This window comes from Spinacia oleracea, chromosome 3, assembly GCF_020520425.1.
Source record: "Spinacia oleracea cultivar Varoflay chromosome 3, BTI_SOV_V1, whole genome shotgun sequence".
NCBI lineage: Eukaryota > Viridiplantae > Streptophyta > Magnoliopsida > Caryophyllales > Amaranthaceae > Spinacia > Spinacia oleracea.
Genome location: NC_079489.1, coordinates 17,356,321 through 17,373,747, shown reverse-complemented (window position 1 = coordinate 17,373,747; position 17,427 = coordinate 17,356,321). Strand labels below are relative to the sequence as shown.

General features: G+C 35.2%; 2 protein-coding genes across 2 annotated transcripts; one reads left to right on the top strand and one right to left on the bottom strand.

Moving 5' to 3' along the window:
- Positions 1–328: 328 nt before the first annotated feature.
- LOC110802268 (calreticulin-3) lies at positions 329–7,817 on the top strand. The gene is made up of 14 exons (XM_022007717.2): positions 329–581; positions 1,174–1,281; positions 2,097–2,289; positions 3,403–3,661; positions 3,966–4,022; positions 4,116–4,163; positions 4,393–4,479; positions 4,597–4,654; positions 4,812–4,879; positions 5,372–5,467; positions 6,457–6,513; positions 6,611–6,694; positions 7,258–7,290; positions 7,462–7,817. The coding sequence occupies exons 1-14, from the start codon at positions 344–346 to the stop codon at positions 7,471–7,473; spliced, it is 1,398 nt and encodes a 465-aa protein (XP_021863409.2). The 5' UTR covers positions 329–343; the 3' UTR covers positions 7,474–7,817.
- A 528-nt stretch (positions 7,818–8,345) lies between these two features.
- Positions 8,346–15,382, bottom strand: LOC110802271 (probable hydroxyacylglutathione hydrolase 2, chloroplastic). The gene is made up of 8 exons (XM_022007719.2): positions 15,224–15,382; positions 14,114–14,299; positions 11,881–12,084; positions 10,897–11,020; positions 9,952–10,052; positions 9,513–9,587; positions 9,338–9,436; positions 8,346–8,740 (listed from the first exon to the last, which is right to left on the bottom strand). The coding sequence occupies exons 1-8, from the start codon at positions 15,269–15,271 to the stop codon at positions 8,594–8,596; spliced, it is 984 nt and encodes a 327-aa protein (XP_021863411.1). The 5' UTR covers positions 15,272–15,382; the 3' UTR covers positions 8,346–8,593.
- Between the last annotated feature and the right edge of the window lie 2,045 nt (positions 15,383–17,427).

Below are 17,427 nucleotides of genomic sequence, written 5' to 3'. Positions count from 1 at the left end.
CCCTCCCCTTGATAAGTTACATTTCCCATGCCATTTCCCATAAATTACAAATGCCCAAATTTAACCAAACATCATCAAGCTACTTCCTAAAAAGTTAACTAAGTTCCCATAAAATGAAATTTCCTACAAATCACCCCATTTGTAACTTTGAAACTCCCGAAGTGGGAAAGAGAGTAGTTTCTAGATAATTCGAAATGACTTCATTTTTACTAAATTTTAGTATTTAACCAATCATGTCACAAAGTTGGACAAACTAAAACGAACGGGAAATGATAAATCCAAGGAAAATTTTGCTTCTGCCAAGGAAATCCACATTTTTTCATAGTTGATTTCCTTGGAAGAAATGATATTCTTCCTTGCATTTATCACTTCCCAAAACGAACCTAGGCAATTTCCCAACTCACTGAGTCAGTGGTCAGTGGTCAGTGGTCAGTGGTCAGTGGTCACTGCTCTCTCTCTCTTCAATCCAGAAATGGCAAAGCTTCAGCATCAGCTTTTGATCTTGCTTCTGCTAAGCTTGCATTCTTCCTTGCTGCTACCCTCTGCTCAAGCTGATATCTTCTTTGAAGAAAGATTTGATGGTAACTTTATTTTTCATTTATTCATTTTCCACCATTAAAATTTCTTTCACTTTTATATACAGCACTTCTTATGTGTTAATCTTTGCGATTTCTTGTTTTAGATATCAAATATGTTACTGATCAAATCGATTAGTTCACAGAAGCAGTAAAAGCCGAAACTTTAAGTAATTAAATTGAACATTTTTACCACTCCTTTGATTGCGTGATTTTGTCATGAATTCCGAAATTAGTTTTTGTTGCGTGGACTAGGGACTTGTGCTGTTCTTTAGGAGATTGTGGGTTTTGGGTGCTCTTTTCAATTGTTCAAGTGTCAATTTTTGTAGGGGTGTGACTGACAACTTAAACATAGATTGAGCTTGTGTTACTTGAAATTATTGTTGAAATACCCGGCTAGGCTAGGTGCAACCAAGGGTAATTTTTGTTTACTGGACAAATTTCTGCTCATTGAAACCCTCCAAATGATCAAAAGAATGGGCTAATGAGCATAAAATACCCTTAGATGCATCTAGCTCTAGGTGTGCAATTTGATTTTGAAAAATGAGTGTTTACTCAATTTAATACATGGGTGTTGTGAATTTTTGAAAAAGAGAAGACGGATGGAGGGATCGCTGGGTAATATCAGATTGGAAAAGGAGTGAAGGAAAGGCTGGTACATTTAAGCATACTGCTGGTAAATGGGCTGGAGATCCTGATGATAAAGGTAACTCTTGTTGCTTTTGCAAATTTATGGATGTATTGATCAATTTGCCTCTTGAGTATTCTTTCAGTAGAGAGATACTTCATGTTATCTGTTTTATGGTGATGGTGTAGTGATAAACTCGGTTTTATGTAATCTGCTTTTGAATTATGATCAGTTTGCCTCTAGTACAGTTCCTTAGTTTTTTGGCAAATGATTGACTGGTATCACTGTATGAATGAGTGGTGAGTAAATGTCTATATGGAAAAGCTGGGAGGACTATGAAATGCGTGCGTGCAAGAATAACTCGAGGGCTTATTATGCTCTGTACAGAATAAAGAGAGACTAGATTATAAGTTTCTATACCCTTTTCTTGTAAGAGGATAATTCAAATTCACACCAGTGATTTTGTGGCAACATTTTGTTGAAAGCACTGCAATAGTTCAGTTGTCAATCTTGTGATGATCTTTGGCTAGATTGAATCTAAGCAACTTAATGTATCTACAAGACGTATAATGTTTTACCAATTGATACTCCTAAATTGATGAATGATGTATACTCCTAAAATGACAACAATGACCCCCCAATACGGATCTAGAAGTACCTAGGGTATGGGAAGGCTCAGAATTATGCAATTTTAAACTGGACGATTTCCCCACAATCATTTATGCTGGAAGAACACAACATTTAAGCTGTTCAGCTGGAGACTTGCCTCCAGGCTCGTAACACTAGGTATTCAGATTGTTGGCAATTTGGAATCCACAAACTTAATTTGATACTCCTGCTCATGCATACTTTAGTTGTTGTGTATTCATTGCAAAGGTGCTGTTATCTTGCAGGTATCCAGACTCATAATGATGCAAAGCATTTTGCTATATCAGCAAAAATTCCTGAATTCAGCAACAAGAATAAAACTCTTGTTTTTCAGTACTCAGTGAAATTTGAACAGGATATTGAGTGTGGGGGAGGCTACATAAAGCTTCTTTCTGGTTATGTGAATCAAAAGAAATTTGGCGGAGATACGCCATACAGGTTTGTCATTTTCTTTTTGTAGCTATTTTTGAGCTGGCTAATTTTACCTTTTGAGACTTATCAGGCTGTCAATCAAACTACTTGTTTAAATAACTTAGTTTTTTTATGTTATAACATTTTTCAAGACTTCTGCTAAAATAAAAATCTATAATAAGAGGGAGTAAAGAAAAATCATTAAAAATCTAAACTGGAGTGAAGAAAACCAATGTGGAGGTCACGATTTATTTCTTCGATCCTGTGCCCATGCCTGTACGGAATCATATAGCAAAAACGGAATCATGATTATGGTACAGCAGATAAAGGCTTCTGCAGAGATGACAAAAGGAAGTGGCAATTTTGAACTAGATATGAGAATAGGCCTGTGAGTCGCAGGGAATTACCATTTAGAAAAACACGGGATATCAAGGCACACGACATGTTGCTTATAAAAGAAACAGTTCAAGATTGTAGCTTATCCAATGAAATGTGTGATATTTGATGAAAGTTGACCATTCATAATAAGTACAAATGAAACAGAAAGCCAACACCTTGAAATGGATTTAGTAATTAGTTATTAGCGAATGACCTCTCTTATTCTCCAATTTTTTATGACAGGTTCATTCTTTCTCTTGTTAAAGTCCCCTCAATCCAACATGTTCATTACTTTTCAAGTTTACACAGTTAAAAGTATTCAGGTTTCCATGTCCATACATCACGCTTACCAACATTAAGAATCTTGTAGAAGTTCTTTATACAACAATCTTCACTATATTCCCCTTGTTAATGAGTACAAAGTATTCCAGATGTTAAGGATCTTAATATCAATAGAAAAAAAGAAATAGGTAGGCAGATACATTAGTGAAGAAAGAGGAAGGAAAGTGGTGGCTTCCTCTTTCATATGGATGGTGTGGATAACCTTAGATGCATTGGCTTGTATCGCCTTTTCAAATATTTCCACGCTTTACTGTGAGATAATTACTGTTCCAGTTAAGTGAAATTTTGAAATCTACTATGATTTTCAGCCAGTTTGTACAAAAACTTGGGACTCCCTGTCTTTCTTGGTGTATAATTTGCAGTCTCTTTAAGTTATGATCATGTGATAAGTTTTTCTTAGTTTCATTTTCCTTGTTGTAGTTTGATGTTTGGACCAGATCTATGTGGCACACAGACCAAAAAGCTTCATCTTATAGTCTCCTACCAGGGGCAGAATTATCCCGTCAGGAAGGATCTGCAGTGTGAAACTGACAAACTAACACATTTTTACACCTTCATCCTTCGGCCAGATGCAACATACAGTGTACTGGTTGATAATCGTGAAAGAGATTCAGGAAGCTTGTATACAGACTGGGATATTCTTCCTCCAAGAAAAATCAAAGATGTTAAAGCCAAAAAGGTATGCACTTGTGACTTGTGAGTGGTGAAAGTACATTAACTTGAAATACTTGTTTTAAGAAGCATGTCCGAGACGTTTCCTATTTATGGCTTAATATTATCTTTCTAGAAGCTTTCATACATCCGTGGGGTCACCTCCCTTTCTCAATGACCAAAGTTTCACAGCGGTATTTAAAACTTTTTTTGCTACCAAAATGGACTTGTGTTTATATGTGATGTGTTTCTCTTATCTTGGATTTTATCCAGGAACCTTCATAAACTAACATGGATGACCTTTAACGTACCTCTCTCTTCTTGTTGCTCAGCCTGCAGACTGGGACGATAAAGAATACATAGATGATCCTAACAATGTCAAACCTGAGGTACAATTCTGTCTACATTTATAAATTTGTTATCTTTTTTAAGACTTTTTTCTATATTCAATCAGGGGTGTTCTGTTGATGTTGCACTTGCAGGGTTATGACACAATTCCAGCCGAGATTCCCGATCCTAAGGCCAAAAAGGTTTGCAGCTTTAGCATGCCTTGTATTTTGTATTCACTGTAAGGATTTATTGTGGTATTCTGCACCTAGTTATCCACAAATGACAGATGCTTTTATCCAATTTTTTAATTTAGAAAAAGGTTTTACTCTGCACTTTCAGAGCTTGGGGAGTTTCTTTAAGGTTCTATCTATGCATTGGAAAAATCAAACATCAAGATTATCACTTATATGACTTCGTACTACTTTGCAGCCTGATGACTGGGATGAAGATGATGATGGAATTTGGCGAGCCCCGAAGATCCCAAATCCTGCTTACAAAGGACCATGGAAGGCTAAGGTGATCTCATGTATACATCATACTATTGAAATATTGAAATGCGTCTCAAATTTTGATTAACTAAGAAGGTTTTAATTGGTCGTCTTATCTTACATTTAATTTTTTTATTGGCTGTAGAAAATCAAGAACCCCAACTACAAAGGAAAATGGAAGATTCCATGGATTGACAATCCTGGTATGTTTCCTTTTTTCTCAAAATTTTCATGTGATCCTTGGTTATATTCTTTGAGATTTTTTTTCTGTGATTCGTAGATCGTTAAAGGAGCAGAATGCTATTCAAAACCTCCCAGATATGTTCACTGATAATTGAATTACTTTTGTATGTCTGGCAGAGTTTGAAGACGACCCAGATATTTATGTGATAAGGCCCGTAAAATATGTTGGCCTTGAAGTTTGGCAGGTTAGGTTTGGATCTTATTTTTATTGATGCTACTTCTATGAGAGAGTGGACCTAAGCTGATTTCAGTTCTCGTAATACTGTGTCTTAGCAAACTCTCTTAGATTGCTAAATGGTAGAGAGATATCTATGAACTGTGGTTGCAAGCTGAAGAAAGTTATTTGCAACTTTAACCTCCGAAGCTCTCAGTCTCTGAGAGAAGTTAGTTACTCCATCCACTCTAAAACAGTACAGCAGTACTTATTACTTCGTATATCCGTTTTTGTTTCACAAATTACTTCAGAAAATCAATGATGCATATTACTCACCATGTTCGAATACCAATGCTATTTCACTTGTCACTTTAGATGTTAATGTGATAGGGAACAAATCTTCGATTCTTGTGCATAACTACCCTTAAATGGGTGAGTGCAAATGTTTTTCTCTTTCCTTTCTCGTCTACAGAAATGGAGTTTTTTGTGATGTCTTGGCTTTTGACATCTAGTATAATCGCAGGTGAAGGCCGGTTCAGTATTTGACAACATTTTAATTTCTGATGATCCACAATATGCAAAACAAATTGTTGAGGACTATTTTGTCAATAACAGGGAGGTGAGTTGTAGCTTGTTTTGGTGCTTTCTAGGCGGCATTATAAGACTGTTATTAGCTTATTGCCTGTGAATCAGGAAATATCAATCATATAGTTTTAGACGTCAAATAATGCTTACCTTGTGGCTTGATTCACCCCTACATTGGTTTGTTAGGCAATGAGCCAATAGATGATTTTACGCTGGTTCACTTGGTTAGTTTAACTACTGTTAGTGTTAGCTTTTTGTATTGGCTGGTATAGTGAACAGGAAATATTTGCTATATATAAAATGTTTGATAACATCAGTTGTTGGCTGGTAGCTCTTAAAAGCCTAAATGACCAATAACCAACTTATTTGTTTTTAGGCACTTAAGCTGAAAAGGCTTCTTATTAAATTTGGAACTTTTGACTTAGCCTTGATTCCATAGGTTAAAGTCTTTGTCTTAATGCAATAGGCGTCAGAAATAAAGCTGAATGACAACAACAACAAAAACAAGAATAACTGGGAACTTTGTAATAAGGTAGTACTGAAAGTACCAATCTACCATGGTAGTACAATAGCTTGCATCGTCGCATTCATGGGTAACATTAACGTACATAATTGATGCAGATTTTTACAATTTCAACTCTACTTTATCGTATAACCCCTCCCGTGTTATTGTGTTAACCATATTCCTAGAATCTTCAGGTCTGATATTCCAGTGCATAGTTCTCCTAAGAATTAGACTATTACATTACCCGATATTACCATTGTCGTAGCAGTCATTAACCCCATCAAATTACACCAATATATATGATAATAATTGATGTAGTATCAAGTCATACGAAAATTCAACTAGTTGTCAGTGATAAAATATCAAGTGGTATAATATCTGAAGGACCCAACAATACCTGATGCAACAAAACTGCCATAAATAATGTAGATGATAACAATTAAGACAGCAGGGAAATATGGATTCTACATCTACGCTGATATCTGTTTCTTACCTTCTGCAATGTGAAACAATGACAGGCTGAAAAGGAGGCATTCGAGGAAGCTGAAAAGGAGAAAAAAGCTCGAGAAGAAGAGGTAAGATATCGGATATGGTTTCTTTTTATTGGGCAAGAACTCAAGGAGGTCGCTTGTGCTTGTAATTTCTGAGCTGGTTATTATGTCATGTTTACAGGAAGCTCGAAGAGCAAGGGAAGAAGGTGAAAGGAGAAGAAGAGACAGAGACCTACACAGGGGAGACAGAAGGCGACATAAAAGGGTATATATATTAGAAATACTGTCTTAAAGCCTTTCTTGTTCACTTGCTCATTAGGTGCTGGTTAGTGGTTACTATGTCATACTTCATTTATGGCGTTCTGCCATGAACGCTATGGATATGCTCTTATTCGGTTTTAGATGTAATTCAACAATGACGTAAGTTGGCTAGAAAATAGGCTATTCTCACCTTCAAAAACTAAGTTAGTTTTTGAGAGATAAAATCAGATAAAGCTAAGAATTGAGCTAGTCAAGATAAGTGAAAATGACTTCTGTTTAGGCCTACCAAGTTCAATTTACAACTAAGCGTAAGTCCATATGAGGTTGAATAAGTGAAGGAGTTTTCGAGTGAAAAGAAGGAAATTAACTCTCTTAAATCACAAAGAAACTGTTTCCGTTATCACTTTTCTGAACTCTTTTCCTTGTCTGCTACTTCACACCTAGAAAACCATTTATCTAATTCTTATAGTCCACAATTCAAGATTTAGTACAAGATTGCCTTCCCAACAAGAGAGGCTCAAGTACCTGATTTATAACCTGTAGTTTTTTGTTTTGTTTTTGGTGCAGCGTGATCCCCGTGATTACTTGGATGATTACCATGTAAGTGAAACTTGCTTTTCTGTCTTGACAAAAAGTGTTGGGCCTGTTATCAACTCTGAATGACTAGCTATATACTTTGAATATACTTCATATGTGATATAGTAATATTCATAGCCTCTTTTTAGGTATTTGAATGAGAAGCTAATGCTAAATTTCATCTATTATTTGCAGGATGAACTATGAAAAATCAGTCCTATAATTTTCAACGCCGGAGACCTAAAACAACAGAGGCTGTTTACAATGCTCAAGTCTTGCTTGGTTCTCTGGTGAAATGGTCTTCTTTTGAAACATTTTAGTCTTGAATTTGTGACCTTCCATCATTATTGCTGCCATGAGAGTCTGCTTTAGACATTTTGAGCAATGACCAACTTATTTGAGCAAATTGTGCTCCGCAATTGGGGTATTGGCTTGAACAGAACTAATTGTAGTTTATTTTTCTCCGAGCTTTAAGCTTTGCTTGTTGTTTTGATTGTACATAGATGAGCTGTTTTAAAATTAGTACATCAGCAAAATCACGTATCAGCTGACGTAACTGGTTTGATGTTTAGAGAAGTTCATGACCTGAACTCAGATCTCATTGCAATCATAGACTCTTTTGCATTCGGATCATTCCAAAAAGGCTACAAGATACGAGCGATTTCCTCGGATAATGCTTAAAGATTCGTAAATTTCTAAAATACGCCATATTTTTAGTTATTTTTCACCCTACCGTCCACTTCAGCAGAGTATAGAGATTTTTTTTTTTTCCGGTTAAACTTTGAACCGCCAATTGAGTTGACGGTTTTGCATGCCTTCCATTTCAAAACTTGCTGCAAATAATAACTGTTACGTTCATCCAAATGGTGGTTACCCAATTGAAATAGCGGTCTCCTAGTTGAACTGCTATTTCAGTTGGCGGTTGGACGATAGAGTGGGAAATAACTAAAAACATGGCATATTTTGCAAATTTATGGATCTTCCAACATTATTCAAGAAAATTGCTCACAAGATACAGTACACATCACCTAATCAAACTTGAAAGCTGTTGAAAATCAGCAAAATCTTGGGAGGGAGGATGATCAAGCCTGTTTCTTCAGAAAAACCAATGGTTACAGACAAAACAGCATCAACATTTACAATCCCAACATTCCCAATGGATTTCCATCCTTGTATAGCCTAATACAAATCAAATCAATGGATTTCCATTTTCATATAGCAGAAGTACGAACTGTAAAAACTCTGTTCAGCACGTACGTTACAACAACAAATTCCCCAAAATGGAATTGACATCTAAACGCTGTTTTATCTATGAACAAATGATAAGCTAGAAATTATCCTTTGCTTGGCGGATGACACGCAAAGCTTCGGAGTCACCTGCTGTGGCTGGAATGTTTAATGATTGCCTGATCTCAGTACTTGAAGTCCGAAGGAAAGGATTGCAGGACTTCTCTAATTTCAGAGTTGTGGGTATCTGTCCAAAACACATTCGCGATGTTGTGAGTTGTGGGTATACAAGTTGATTAGCACTTTCAAACCTTGAATGACTCATTGTTAAGTAATATTGCTGGATAAGTGATGTCAAAAAAAAAAAAAAAAAAAAAAAAAAAAAAAAAAAAAAAAAAACTGGTAAAGGTAATTTAAATCAGTAAAAATCAGCAACTCCATATATCATTATCATCATCATCACCCCATTCCCGCAGAGAGGTTGTTTCCAATTGACCCAAAATCAGCAACTCCACATAGCAAAAAAAACTAGTGAATTAGTTGACATCTTTATATCCATTAAACTTAAGTAAGCAAAAGTAGGTTATTTAAAAAAAAATTAACAGGTAAAAGTAAGTTCAATGGATACAGTAAAAATCAGGTGGAAAGAAGTAGTATACATTTTTAAAGACAAGAAATAGCACTATGATTAAACCCTTGAAACAAATTTTGAAGGAACCTTCTAACAGATAAGTGAAGTTCAGGTTTGTACAATATAGGATAATCAATAAGTAGATCAAACAGGAAATGGCAAGATCCCTTGAAGTCAAATCTTACAAACAAGATCCAGAATTCAAGACATTACCGTTGGCAACCCTTTGTTGCGCAATTGCGTCACACGTGAAACGTAAGATTGAAGGGCTTCATTATTTGGCTCTATAGACAACGCGAATTTCGCGTTACTCTGTGAAATGATAGTCTCATTTGTTAGCCCAACCACATAAAAATTAACATATAAAAACAAAAGTGATGAAACTTACCAAGGTATATTCATGCCCGCAAAATATGCTCGTCTCATCTGGTAATGTCATTATCTTTTTTAAAGAAGCTAACATCTGGAAAAGAGAGAAAAAAATGACACTAAAACGTAAAAATGACGTGAGAAGGAATGTGCCAAGATTAAGATGAGACTCCCCCACTCCCCCACCCACCCCCATCCCCCCAAGTAAAAAGAAAAAGAAGATGAGCTAACCCTCAAAACTCGACTCTCAAGTTACAAACAATAAAATCACTAACTAAATAAAGCAGAGAGAAGTATTTTGCAGTTTAAACAAGCTATGAGAGTAAGTGTATAATCTTCAAGGGAAAGATAGGACACAATTGAATGTCCGTGCAAGAAGAGAACCTCTTCAAGTTCCAACCCCCTCCATTTCCACATCAATAGCAAGGAATTTCCTAAAGAAAAGTCATTAAAATAACCTCTTCAGGCGTTCCTTCAAAAAGCCTCCCACAAGATAAACTGAACAAGGTGTCTCCAGTGAAAATCGCTCCAGATTCAGAAAAATGGAAGTTAATGTGTCCTGCCAGAATAAAAGTTCATTACTTATTATTTGGGTTGTACACAGGAAAACAGTTAAGTATAATTACTTGCCCAAAAATACAAGTCAACAACATTTCTCAAGAAAATGATACATATATATTATGCATCTAAATTATCTTTTTGTACATTTAGTAGAGAAACCAAGCTACTACCGCAGCATCATGCAACCCTAATTCCCCATGCGGTTCAACCATACAACTTACACTAAAACTGATCAAAATAGGACAAGGTGTTCTGAATTGAATGGTTCCTACATTCCCTTTAGTCTTTTTGTTGTAATGGTCCTACATCAACTTGTTTTTTTCCCCTCTATCTAGTATATGATTAACAGCTGAATTGATGATTACTGCACAACTTGTTTTGATTACAGCTCTCTTCCTTACAAAGATATGGACAATTGAAGAAAGTAAGAAGAGGGAGTGTGAAAATCGCATCCCATAATGCACGTGAAAAGCATCACTGGACTTCAAAGTCCCCCATCACTTTGATTCACCACAGACTCTAATATTGAGATGCAGGATCCTCAACAACATCCCTTATGCACTTTCTTCAAGAGCCCGTAAATCTCCATGATCCAGTTAAGGTAAAAGACTAACAAGCTCTGTCAAAAGCTCACTCAAACTCACCACTGCAACTAAAATTATCCTCCATGGTAAACTGCTAAAACAGCAACAATGCTACAAGTGTACAACAGGTTAACTTCCATACATTCACCATAAGATGAGGGTATTAAGCACATGCACTGAACTATAAGTGTAAGCAGACTAATCACATGACCAAAATGAAAATTTTCAGCAACAAGACTGATGTAGGTAAGAAAATGCCTTTTGTATGGCCAGGTGTTTCAATTACATGAACTTCATGGCCTGCAAACATCCACCTATCACCGTCATTTAAGGCAATATCAATCCCAGGAATTCTCTCTTTGTCTCTCCCTGAGCCGATCACCTAAAAGTAAAACAGAAGACTGATGCATCAAAAATACAGGAATTGAATATTGGAGCTGATTGGTTCCTACCTAGATAACATTTTACACTACAACACCTACAAGTAGCTGAAAATCGAGATCAATAATAACAGCTCCAAAATTAAAACAAAAAGACGACAAGAACACAAATGCTTTTGAAAGCAGTCAGATGCTTGCAAATAGTAAAGTCCAAATTATGTTAATGGTAAGACCACTCAAGAATGAACACTTGTTGAAAAGTTAGCACCATATGCTTTTCTTTACAGTAACTAGTACAGTTAGCTACAGATATGTGTGCTTATGAATGAGAATGATAACATGAAATTCAATTCCACAATGGCTACCAGCAGCTGCTAACCACGTATGATTAATGATAAATAAACAATAAAATTCAAAAAATATTACTACGGTTTAGTAACAAGAGGCCTTCTTTTTAAATAAGACCACTTAAAAAAGTTAAATACTCCGTGATAGATTTAGATAATTAGTTGAATTTTAAAATTAAATTACAGTACTTTATAAGGTTAAAAATCAAACATTGCAGGAGACGTAGCTTTGATGCCGGATATGCACACCTCTTCACTCTACTTCAATCTCCATGCAGAAAAAGGCAGTGAAAAAAGATGATGAAACTAAAAGGACGGATACAGGCCATAAAAACAAAAATCACTATTTTAAGAGGCATAAGATCCCCTTATACCACTCTAGTTAGGGCCTTTATAGAAAAGAAAAAAGTTGTTGAGAAACTAAAGATCCACTTTTAGTTGGTCAAATCATTGATTAAATTTATGAATCACAATTCATCTGCGTCATGAATAGAAACATATGTCATATTTCATACCTTTGCACCGTACCTTTCTTTCAGCTCAATGTTCCCACCAGTGTGATCATAGTGATGATGAGTATTCAGTATGTAATTCAGGTTTCTATTCTTCTTTCTCAGAGCATCAATAACAGGTACAGCTTCAGAAGGATCAACAACCCCAACAGTCCCAGTATTCTCATCATGTATGAGATAAGCATAGTTGTCCCTAAGACATGGAACCTGAGGATAATGTTTATACAGAGTATTAGCCATAAACCACATAAAAGTTGAGTCGATTGAGATGGTTAAAAAATACTACAAATGTTGAATATAACAGGGGACTCTACATGATAACTAAGCTGGCAAAATGGAACTACATTGAACAAATTATATGCAACCCCTTTCATACAGGACATACATGTCAACAAAATGGCAGAAAAACCAATACCATTTGCGAACAAAGCTGCTAGAATGAAAGGATTGCAAGGAGTTCACCATAAAAAATAAAAATAAAAATAAAAAAAAGATTAAAAAGAACGTGAAATGGCATTAAACACTCATTACCCACAGGAGAACACTAACATTGTGAACAGGTTTTTTTTTTTAAAAATCCTTCCAGAAATATCTGAGATGATAGGTGCGAGCTGAACAATGAGGCTACATGCATCTCCCCCCAGCCAAAAATAAATAAATACCCCGGCTTAAACGGATCAGAAATATTGAAATAAATGAGTATGCTGACCAATGACCATATTATAACCATATAAGGAATCATTAAATCGTTGTAGTGACTAATCTATACTATATATTAAAAAGCGTTTGAAAGAAAGTTTGCGTGACACGTGTCGCTCTGTTTATGAGTTTTTCACTCTATGTAATCTTTATATACATTAAAAAGAAGTTAAACATGGTTTGTATAAGGTTTGAACCCCCGACCTTGAGTTTAAACAATAAAGCTTTTACCACTAGGATATGACATGTTTCATGTTATCATTGCAAAACAAATCTAACTAAATGTGGATGTTATTAATGTATTAACTCTGGGCATCGCCCGGGCCCTAAAACTAGTGATAGGTGAATCTTTGAGCCAAACTGATAGGAAGGTTTCGCTCGTTATAGGAATTGACCAAACATCTCACGACATTATTAGTCTAAACGGCATTGCCAAAGATGAACCATTTCAGCCTATTTGATAACAGTGATCCGTCATTTCTTTTAGGTTCCAAAAGGAATCATCAGAACCATTTGCCCACCGGTGAAATGCTGTTTGACACCAAGCTACCAAAATCTTAACCAACATTCTCTTTGGTTTCAAACCAATACGCAGCAGCCCAGCTTAGAAAATGATCATTGTACTCACCATCACCCAATCAACGAATATCTCTTATAGTTCCAAACTATTATTTCTAAGCTCAGGGATGAGATCTCCAAAAAGAAACAAAAGGCACTGTTAACCCCCTCCCTAGCACGCATTGTTAGCTTTCTTATATTACTAATAAAAATAATAGTAATAAGTACCACTTTGAGGGTAATTTGAAAGGAGCTACAGATTCCTTAACTATGACCTCTGCCCATAATCAATTTCCGGGGACCAGGATAGCATTGTCCAACACTAGAAAAAGAAATTATCACAATACAACCTCAAATTCACCAAACTTCAGCCGTTTTATCACCAGAGCCTTTCTCAACTAAAAATCATTGTACACTTCTTCGGGGGAAGGGAGGAGGTGAAACCCTTTCTCTACACTTCCTCGAATTATGGCTTAAGATAGCCCTATCTTGCGGCAGTTTATAACGCCATGAACCATCTCGGTAGCAAAATGGCATCCTCCAATTGCATTAGCTACCACCCACAAGAGGCCTCTATGGTAGAAAGCCTTCTGACAAGCGAATCTCCTTTCGTAATCAGTGTAAGTAGAACGGCCTTCCGAAGGAGAATAAGATTCTTGATTCAGATTAAAACTTAAGATGCTAGAAAAAAGGAATGGCGTCCCGCAAAATTTCTAAGCTTGACGGGGTGCCCCTTCTTGGAGACAAGGGTCTGGTCATACGTGTAGAATTTGTATTGTTCTTATCACCCCATTCTCAAGAAATGTTTGAAGGCCATTACCAAAAGTCCAAACCCTCTATACAAAAGACTGGTGTAAAATGAAGCCTCAAAATTCAAAAACATGTAACCACCCAAACTGAGGACCATAACTATCAAAAATCATAATTTGTCTACGCAGTTTTACACTGAACATTAACTATCATTACAAGATCATCTCACCAGTTCAATTTGCAGTGCAGTAGATATACAAGAAACATTGCACAGAAGCCGTGTGACTCCAAGGGACTGACCAGCTCCATGCAATGTCTTAAACGGAATAGACAGGCAGCGCATTAGTCCATACAAAAGACCTTTCCTCAGGCAAAGTTGCCTTGCTCCAGGCCATAAACTAACCCCACCTCTGACCTGAAAATTCGCCACAAAGGTATAACCACATTAACTTTCGTTCACCGTCAACAATACCAAACATCACTTCCATCAAAACCATAATCATACATTTCACTAGCTACTTAGACACGACAATACCAAAGAGCCCTTCCATGAAACCATAATCATACATTTCAGATTTCAGTAGATACTTAGACATGACGGACATAAAAACAACCAACAGAAGATTTGACCCAATGAGAAGAACAAAAAATCATAGTAATTCAGCAAATGACCTCACTTTACTGAATTCCCAACAAAAATATTGCCACCCACATTAGTTAATCAACCCAAAATTACATAATCTTTATGATAAACATACTAAATTTTACAAAAAGAGCGAGATACCGCTAAAACCCAAAAAGACACGACTTCCCCAACAATGGATTTCAATATGCATATCACATTATCATTATAAAAAATAAAAATAAAAGCATTGTTCATTCTCCATAAACAGCTATTCGTAGTTCATTCTTAAACCCCAAAGGAAGATCAAACATCAGCTAAACAAACTTCAGGAATTCATCATTCTACAGAATTACAAACACACCCATTTTAATCAAATTGCAACTTCTTCAGAATCCATTTCAAACTAAAATGTCATAATTTCATGTAAACCCAGTAAAACAAAACCAAAAAAAGTGATCAGCATGCAATTTTATACTCCTAAAGCAATTTGACCCAATGTTAAGTATTGATGACAAAAATCCTTCAAAAAAATTTTGATGACAAAAAGGGTCAATAAAATATCTTAAATTCAACAGATCCCATGACTTGGAATAATTAAAAAAAGAACCCTTTTAATGACAATTAAACAGAGAATTTTCAATTTATTACAAAACAAAAATGTAATAAATCAATAGAAAAATATTTTTAAAAAAATCAGAGGGAGAGAAGACGAACCCTAGAACAAGGAAGGGAAGCCATAGCATGTGGAACTTTTGAAAACATCTGCTCCCACGCACTTAATGACTAGCCCTGACCAAAGGAGAGAGAAAGGGGGCAACGGAGGAGAGAGAAACGCGGGATTGGAAGAAAGTTGGGAAGAAAATTATGGGTATGTTCACTTTTGGCACGTCAATCCTGATTTTTTTGTTTTTTTTTTCACTGTATAAAAATTCTTGTAAAAGGTGGTTTGATAATGTTTCATTCATCTAATAAAATTAGTTAAAAATAAATATTCCCTACGTATTAATTTTTTTTTTTTTGGTGTTACCGTCCGGTTCACCCTTAGGATTAAATCGGATTCGGGGCGAGTTCTGGGTAAATAGGTTTGGGTTCCCTACGTATTATAAATGTACTGAATACTCCAATACGAACACAAAGTGTTGTGTAGAGTCTTATGGCCCTGTTCTTCTGAATTTAACTGAATGAAACTGAATGAATATTAAATAACAAATAGTAAATAATTAATAATTAACAATTAATAACAAATAATAAATAATTAATAATATTTAATAATTAATAATTAATGTTTAATAAATAATAAATAATAAATAATAACAAAAAGTAATAAATAATAAATATAAATAATAAACAATAAATAATAAATAGTAAAACAATAAAATAATAATAATAAATAAAGAATAAATTAAATAATAAATACTAATAAAAAATAAATCAAAATAATAAAAATAATACAACAATAGTAACAGTAGTAATAATAATAATAATAATAATAATAATAATAATAATAATAATAATAATAATAATAATAATAATATTCGGTTCTTTGCTATCGGTTGGGTATTCCGTTGTTCTCTGATTCGACACCGTGTTCTACTTGCTCTCGGGTTTTCGACGGGGACATTTTTGGGGATCATGTCGTGTCTTGTGCTGGGATTGTGGGTATCAAACATCGACATAATGTTGTTCGTGATACCCTTTTGGATATTTGCTATCGGTCGGGGATTTCTGCTCGCAAGGAGGTTGATGTTGGGCTGACTAGTGAGAGTGATAGAGCTCTTCGTCCTGCAGATATATTGCTTTACTCATGGGATGGCGGTCTGGATGTGTGTGTTGACTTGACTGGGTCTTCCCCTATGACGCCATCTGGGTTGTCAGGCTTCGTTCCGGGTCGGGTTGTGGCGATTGCAGCTCAGCGGAAGCAGGATAAGTATGCGGCACGTTGTAGGGCTTTGGATTACGGTTTCTTTCCTTTTTCCTTCTCTTTTGAAATTATAAAATAAAAAAATAAAAATCTTTCTAAATGAAATAGTTACAATAAAAAAAACTCATAGTCAAGAATTAAAAAAGGTAAATAATTAACCAGTCTTATCAAAATAATATCTTCCCGATATTTTTAGTTTAATTACTCCCTCCGTCCCTTAATACTCGACCTATTTTGATCGGACATGCTTGCCAATGCACAACTTTGACCATCAATTTCTTTAACTACATATTATAAAAACTTAAAAAAATATTATATTTTGAAAATATATATTAAGAGGATGCCAACAATATATTATATACTAATATTTGTTTTCATATACTAGAAATAAAATAGGATCAAAGTGAATTATGTAAATAGTGCAAAAAGTCAAAACAGGTCGAGTATTAAGGGACAGAGGGAGTACAAGTTATATACAACTCTCAATTTTTTTCATTATATTTCTGATTCATATTTAATAGTTTATCATTTTTATCTTCTTTTTGGAGAAGGACATTTCATTGTTTGCGTAATTTAGAGTTTGGTGTAGAAAAGTCTTGATCTTGTGATGATGTTTGATGATAGTGGAAGGTGACATGAATGTGATAGGTAAGTGAGGAACATCCACTGTCTTATTCAAGTTTTGAAGCTACTACCTACTATGGTGTATGCTAATTAGTGTTAGATTATGGATTCAAACGGCAAAATGTAAGAAAAACATTATAATAATTCGTGTATGTTGAATAATACAAGTGATTCTTATGTATAGTCGGGTGAATCGATAAGTAAAACTATATACAAAATAAAATCGTTTTTTTCATGAAATACCCCGAGTTTTTACGAAACGCACCAAATACCCCTGTAAGTTTCAAAAAACATAATATACCCCTGTTTAAACTTATTTGCACCAAATACCATTGGACTTAACGATCGTTAGTATTTCGCTAATGTTATTTTA